Raw genomic sequence first — 6,981 nt, 5'->3', positions numbered from 1 at the left:
TTTTTTTTTTTTTTTTTTTTTTGGTACCAGGGATCAAACTCAGGTCCTTGTGCTTGCGAGGCAAACAGCAGAACCACTGAGCTAAATCCCCGGCCTCGTTTTGGCTTTTTTTGTTTTCTGAGATAGGGTCTCATGTACTTCAAGTTGGCCTAATTCTCTATGTGGCCCAGGCTAGCCTCAAACTCACAGCAGTCTTCCTGCCTCAGCCTCCCAAGTGTTGGAATTACACACATGCACAGCTACATCCAGCAAAAAAGCTTTTTTCAAACTTCTACTTTCACTTCTGAACACCAGTCTTCTTCTGTTCCATCTATCTTGAGTCCTAAATTCACTTTAGTCCACATACTCCCTGTTAATTTTTTTCCAGATTCTGGCTGCCTTCACCCACGCTACCACTGGCAATGCATAGTTTTCTCTCACTTCAGATCTCCCTTCAGTCCTAACGGTCTACTAGACAGGAAACTGCATCATCACCCCGTCCCCTGACCCGTTTCAATTTTTTAGTAAATGGCAACATCGTCCAAAGCTCCCTGTCAGCTTGCAAGGGCTAAAATGCACGATCTTGCCGTCCATTAATGCTGGCCCCCTAACACCGCAGCCACAGCTGCTGGGAAACTCTCCCGAGACACCTCGCCCAGCTCCTGTTCTCAATCCCTCCTCACTCTTCATTGCTTTCAACTTTTAGTCCTTCAAAGGTCCATTCAGCTGTCACCTCCATGAAACTCTACACACCTCTACCCTCCCCGTCTAAACCGCGTACCTTTGAAGGATAACCACCCCACCCCATCCCCGCAGTCCCGAATGCCATCAACTGCCTTTACCACGCTATACAGTAATCACTCGTCTAAGCACGCTACTCCCCAAAGACATATTTTTGCAGAACAAACCAGAAACTAACTTGGCCTCCATTGAGCGCCTAGAATACAGCTCAATAAACGTTCAACTTTACCGGGATGACCCCAGGAGCAGCTTCTGAGGCACATGCTGCTCGGATCACTCGGTCCGGCCCCACCCACCTTCTCGAAGCGGTCCTGGTCCCAGGCATCGTCGTAACCCGAATAGTTACCTGGAAAGTCCGTGGTATGAACCTAGGGCAAAGACAGGAATCTGTCCACCAAGGGACAGTGGAGCCCAGCCCGACCCCATTCAGATCCCCACCCTAACCAGCCCCGTTCCGGTCTCACTCTCCCTCCAGGCGACAAGGCCTTACATTGCGAACCCCGAACTCCCCCAGAACCACGCGGCTCCGCATCTCCTCCACCGCCTGCGCCGCCGCCATCTTCGACCCGTCCAGGAGACACCCTCCTCACGCTGGCGCTTGCGGCCCAGCAGTCAGAGTACGTATTCGTAGCAACGCTCCGCCTCCTCGAGTCGGAAAAATCGCGAGATCTCACCTCGCCCTCTGTCCACGTCTACAGCTTCCGGAAGTTGGTCCGGGCCAAACATCCGGGTTCTCCTCTTGGAACTCCGGTGGATTCTAGCTGTCCTCCGTGCCCCGGCTCTCTCCCTTGCTCCGGCCCACGCCTCTGCCGCTTCTACTGGGCGCGAGGGGCTCGTGCGAGCCTCAGCAACGGGATTCCTCGAGGAATATGGCAACTCCAGCCGCGCCGGCCGGCGGCGCCCGAAGCGGGACTGGCCCAGAATGGGGAGGGTTCGAAGAAAATATCCAGGTAATGGCCCCAAAGCTCCGGCCAGCAGCAACCTCTAGGGACTGTAGCCACCCTGAAGTGTCGTCCACTCTCGTTCCCCTGGACCTGTCATCCAGGTGGCTTCACACGAATCGGGTCCTGGTGCCGACCCAAAAGGGCCGGGTCGTGTTCCAGAGGAGGGCCGCGGGCCCAGTGCATGCGGGAGGTGCTGGGAAAAACGACCCACCTTCGGGACAAGTTAGGAGGTCGGTCCGGGGCGGGGACTGGGGTCCGCTGGCACTGTGGGTATGGTCTTGTCGAGGGTTTGGGAAAGACAAAAGAAATGGACACTTCTGCAGCCCTCTGAGGGCCTAATAGGGAAGGAAGCAGACATACAAGAAGACAATCGGCAAGTTTCTCGGGCTAGAAGACTACCAGACCCAGCAGCCAAGGGCTCCGAGTAAATGAGGGGAAGGAGAAAGAGTGATCTGTAGTGATTCCAAGCCATGTTCTCTGCAGTGCAGGAACGAAGCCCCAAGCCCTGGGATGAGCAGACCTAATGGATGTAACATTGTCTAGGAGCCATTGTCTCCGCAGGGCGGGGGCTCAGCTGTGATTGACATGGAGAACATGGATGACACCTCAGGCTCCAGCTTTGAGGACATGGGCGAGCTGCATCAGCGCCTCCGCGAGGAAGAGGTAGATGCTGATGCTGCTGCTGCAGATGACGAGGATGGGGAGTTCCTGGGCATGAAAGGCTTTAAGGGACAGCTGAGCCGGCAGGTGGCTGATCAGGTAAGCAAGACTGAACCCTCGGTAAATGGAAAAATAGACCTAGGCATCTTATGTGTTCTGAGTCGGTGCTCTTCAACCCAGGCTGTCCAGTTAGAACTACATAAGCATCCAGCAGAAAACAGGCAGCAGGGGCTAGAACCAGGAGTCTCATAATTCCTACTCCCGTCTCCCTTCAGATGTGGCAGGCAGGAAAGAGACAAGCGTCCAGAGCCTTCAGCTTGTATGCCAACATCGACATCCTGAGACCCTACTTTGATGTGGAGCCTGCCCAGGTGCGAAGCAGGTGAGGACCCTTCTACCAGAAGCTTCCCTCCTAACACCTAGTGCTTTATCTAGACTACAGCTAGATACGGAGCCCCCACTCTGATGGGCTCCCCTCTTCCTCAGCCAGCACCCTCCTTCCTGCAGCATTACTGAACACCCCATGGTGGTGACACATTGTCTTCCTCCTCTTTGCACCCAGTACATTACTCATCCTCTCTCAAAACCTAGCTCAGACTGGGCTTGGTAGCCTTCGCCTGTAATCCTAGCACCTGGGAGGCCAAGGCAAACGGATTGTAAGTCCAGGCCAGGCTGCTACATAGCAAGACCCTGTCTCCAAAACAAAAATGTAGCTCACTAGGCACTTCCTTTGCTCTGTATTCCTCAACCCACCCAGTTTGTTCTCACCCAGTGCTACTGTGTGGAACTCTGCCCTTGCCTCCTGATAGATGACACTTTCGCACTCAGTATGTTCTTATTGTTGTGTCTGTCTCCCTGGAGACCAACAGCCCCTCAAATACAGGTCCTGCCTTTCTGTTTTCATTCCTGGTGCTAGAACAGTCTCAGAATCAGCACATTGGGGCATAGTTATGGAGTGACTTCTCGAGAGGTAGAGTTAGCTGAACATGGTAGAGCACACCTGTAGTCCCAGCTGCTTTTGACGCTGAGACCACAAGGACCACAAGTTCAAAGCCTGTCCAGGCAACTTAGACTTTGTCTCAAAAGAGCAGGGGACGTAGCCCAGTGGTACCACGCTTGCCTTAACACATATGAGACCCTGTGTTCATTCCCCAGTACTACCGGGGGGAGGGAGAGCTTAACCTTAGGTTGGTTCTTTATTTATCCTTTAACCAGTTCCAATCAGATACCCAGAGTGAGGCACTGTTTTCATGATGCTTGATTTAGTGGTGAAGACAGAAGGAAGCCAAACCCAGACTAGTCACTCAGAAAGAGACTTCTTTCTCAACCTTTTCCAGGACTTCACATCCCAGCCCTGAGTTCCAGGTCCCTCTGCTGAGGTCCACCTGTCTGGAAGGGAGAGAATAGGTCAGATAGGTAACAGCTAGGCCTTCTCCCAAAGCCCAGAGAACTTCTCTGAGATCCCCAAATAGCTGCTGCCCCAGTCGGCTCCCTTGCAGAGCACTGTCCTTCCTGGAAGTGATGTGCTCCTTCCCTTCATCTTTACAACCCTTTCCTTGCCACCCTCTAGTATGTCCGTTCCCTGGAGCGAGAAAGATAAATAGGGTCAGACCTTGTCCTCCAGAGCCTCCTTGCCAAGTGCTGCCTTTGCTCTCATCTCTCCTCTCCCCTCCCAGGCTGCTGGAGTCCATGATCCCCATCAAGATGGTCAACTTCCCCCAGGTGACTAGGGGCCGGCTGGGAGGGGGCTGGGGGCACCAGGCCAGGCCTGGAAAGGTAGAAAAAGGCATTGCACTCTCCAACCTGAAGGAGTTGGTTTTTTGACAGAAAATTGCAGGGGAGCTCTACGGTCCTCTCATGCTGGTCTTCACACTGGTTGCCATCCTTCTGCATGGGATGAAGACATCTGACACCATTATCGTAAGCAGGACAGGACTGGGGGAATGGCTGAAGTAGGTTAAAAGCTGCCCATACACACAATGGTAGAGTGAGACTGGCAGCCCTTGCAGAAGGTCCTTGGCAAATGAGGCTGGGATTGAGGCCTCCTGGGGCTAACTGACCCTTCACCCCACAGCGGGAGGGGACCCTGATGGGCACAGCCATTGGCACCTGCTTCGGTTACTGGCTGGGCGTCTCGTCCTTCATTTACTTTCTCGCCTACCTATGCAACGCCCAGATCACCATGCTCCAGATGCTGGCACTCCTGGTAAGGAGCCAGGCCTTGGTCTGCTTTTGTCCCGGGCCCCCTGGCCCTGGGGTGGGAGGATCAGCCAGTGGCCATGTATTTCCCAGGGGCTGGGTGAGGGATGAGGCCTGCCCAGCCCAGTGATTTTCCTCTCCACCACTGTCTTCCCAGGGCTATGGTCTCTTTGGGCACTGTATTGTCCTGTTCATCACCTACAACATCCACCTCCATGCCCTCTTCTACCTCTTCTGGCTGCTGGTGGGGGGGCTGTCCACCCTGCGCATGGTAAGTGGGCACTGTCCTCCCTGGGGGAGTCCATGCTATGTACCTGCTGGGGCTCTAAGTGGAAGGCAGTTCACAGATTGTTTGCCCTGGTAGGAAGGGGGGCAGGTCCACCCCATCCCTCCTTTGACTGCAAGTTCTCCAAGCTGCATCCTGTGCTCCTAGGTGGCAGTGCTGGTGTCTCGTACTGTGGGCCCCACCCAGAGGCTGCTCCTGTGTGGCACCCTGGCCGCCCTGCACATGCTTTTCCTACTGTATCTGCACTTTGCCTACCACAAGGTGGTAGAGGGTAAGTGCGGAGGGCTGTATGAGGAGTCAGAGTCACAGTCAGGGGCTGTGCTTATTCACTTTCTCCTTACCACTGCTTCCTTGCAGGGATCCTGGACACACTGGAGGGCCCCAATGTCCTGCCCATGCAGAGAGTCCCCAGGGACGTCCCCGCTGTGCTCCCTGCTGCCAGGCTTCCCGCCACCATGCTCAATGCCACAGCCAAGGCTCTTGCGGTGTCCTTGCAGTCACACTGACCCCACCTGAGGTCCATGGCCAGCCCTATTGCCCCAGTTGTGGAGCAGAAGATAAAAGGACAAGACTGTGTGTCTCTTTGCTGGGGTCTTCAGCCATCACTGAGCTGTACCTACCTAGGTGCCTCCCACGACACTTGTCTGGGCTGCTGAAGGGCGCAAGGCTGGGAACTCCTGGCCAGGACTGCCAGGCTCGAGCCAGTACAAAGTGGGTCAGCACCCCGAACCCCCCCCATGTTGCTAATTATAGACTTGGTAATTAAAACACTGCTTGAGTCTGGAACTGCAGCTCTTGTTCCAGTGGTCTCCTGTCACCCTGCCTCCTGTACATGCAGGGGTAATGTACCAAGTCCCTCTGTCCCCTCACCCAGGCAAGATGAAGGTGGGAGAAACCAGACCACTTAGATGGCAGCAACTTTGTGGAACCTGACCAAGGGCGGAGGACATGTGACCCCTGGAGCAGAGGGAAGGCCTGATGAAGAGTGCTCTGAGCTTGTTTGCTGCCTGCACTTTCAGGAAAGCCAAAGGAGCAATACTGACTGGACAGAAACTTCCAAATAGAGCCTCACATAAGTACAAGGACCTGGTGCATCTGGGCCACTGTGGAGCAAACTCCCATGGAAAAAAAAAGTCTGAGACCAACTTGACTTTGCCCTGCTTTTACCTGGGCCAGCTCCCATCCGTTTTCAATTTCTGTTCTCTTCTTTCAAGAATACCCTAGCCTTGTGCCACCGACCACTCTTTCAGTCTGTGCCATTTGAGTTAGTTCAGAATTCAGGCTGGCCTTGGTGTCTCATACCTACAAACCCAGCACTTGGAGGCTAAGGCAAGAGTACTACATACAAGCAGAAGCTCAGCCTGGGCAACTTACCAAGACCATCTCAAAAAAGAAAGTTCAGTGCAAAGGCCCTGGGAGTTTTGCAAGATAGCTATAAAGGAAATAGAGCTTTGACTCACTACTTTGAGGGGGGGCCGTGCTGGTGGGCTTGGAGCCCAGGGTCTTGTTCATACCAGGCAAGTGAATGCTGTTCCACTGAGCCACACCGCCAGCCCATTATTTACTTTTTCTAAAAATAAACTGTCACTGCTAACCCTGGGCCAGCGGCATTGACTTCCCCATAAAGGGACGGACAGCAGTGCTCTTTATTTGCCCTGTGTTACCCGGAGCACTCCCACTACAATTGGTGCCCCAGGCCATTTCCCCTACAGGTCCCCACGCTGGGTCGCTGTTTCTGGCACCCCTACACCTTAGCCCCTCCATTCTCAGGCGACAATAAAGGAGTCCACAGGGCCCCGTCCCCGGCACCTGGGCCTGCGGTCCACTTGTTTGCTCCTAGGGGCAGCTGGGGCGGTCTCTGCGGTCTCCCAGGCGCCGGGTTTCAGGGAAGCGCTGGCGGAATCCCTACCTACGCAGCGCGCGTCATGGGCAGGCGGGGCGCTGATTAAAGGGTCCGGGACCTCGGAGCCCGAGAGACACGTGCAAGGGGGTCACAAGGGAGGGGTGGTGGCGCAAGACCCTTAAAGGGCCAGGATGGCGGGGAATGGCTGCAGAGGAGGTCGTGGTGTCACAACCCCCTTCACGAGCCACGCCCCCTTTCCGCCCTCTCGGTCCCGTGGGTCCTAGGCCCCAGCTCTTTCCACCTGCTGTCTGGCTCGGCGTGGTCCCGGG

The 6,981-nt window shown here is 54.9% G+C and overlaps 2 protein-coding genes and 1 long non-coding RNA gene across 4 annotated transcripts in view; 1 reads left to right on the top strand and 2 right to left on the bottom strand.

Moving 5' to 3' along the window:
• Positions 1 to 1,365, bottom strand: part of Polr1c (RNA polymerase I and III subunit C) — a 3,966-nt gene extending 2,601 nt beyond the window's left edge. The window contains exons 1-2 of the mRNA XM_010617679.1: positions 1,211 to 1,365; positions 1,017 to 1,088 (exon numbers count right to left, since the gene is read on the bottom strand). Of these exons, the coding sequence (XP_010615981.1) occupies positions 1,017 to 1,088; positions 1,211 to 1,279 (141 nt within the window). The 5' untranslated portion in view covers positions 1,280 to 1,365. The remainder of the gene's footprint in view (positions 1 to 1,016; positions 1,089 to 1,210) is intronic.
• A 66-nt stretch (positions 1,366 to 1,431) lies between these two features.
• Yipf3 (Yip1 domain family member 3) lies at positions 1,432 to 5,428 on the top strand. 2 transcript variants are annotated; one of them, XM_010617681.1, is made up of 9 exons: positions 1,432 to 1,670; positions 2,226 to 2,423; positions 2,600 to 2,706; positions 4,001 to 4,046; positions 4,152 to 4,244; positions 4,399 to 4,530; positions 4,681 to 4,794; positions 4,957 to 5,080; positions 5,167 to 5,428. In XM_010617681.1, exons 1-9 carry the CDS (start codon positions 1,590 to 1,592, stop codon positions 5,313 to 5,315), a joined length of 1,044 nt encoding a protein of 347 aa, XP_010615983.1. In that variant the 5' UTR covers positions 1,432 to 1,589; the 3' UTR covers positions 5,316 to 5,428. The 2 variants fall into 2 exon arrangements, with proteins under 2 accessions (XP_010615983.1, XP_010615982.1); XM_010617680.1 differs by having other exon boundaries at positions 2,208 to 2,423.
• LOC117287055 lies at positions 3,478 to 6,947 on the bottom strand. Its single transcript, XR_004518234.1, has 3 exons — positions 6,619 to 6,947; positions 3,937 to 4,092; positions 3,478 to 3,713 (listed from the first exon to the last, which is right to left on the bottom strand). It is a non-coding gene; the product is annotated as an uncharacterized LOC117287055 (long non-coding RNA).
• Positions 6,948 to 6,981: the final 34 nt, after the last annotated feature.

The sequence above is a fragment of the Fukomys damarensis genome, unplaced genomic scaffold, assembly GCF_012274545.1.
Source record: "Fukomys damarensis isolate Sample0158 unplaced genomic scaffold, DMR_v1.0_HiC HiC_scaffold_20, whole genome shotgun sequence".
Lineage (NCBI taxonomy): Eukaryota > Metazoa > Chordata > Mammalia > Rodentia > Bathyergidae > Fukomys > Fukomys damarensis.
The sequence above is the reverse complement of the archived record's forward strand: the minus strand, read 5'-3'. Positions and strand labels throughout refer to the sequence as shown.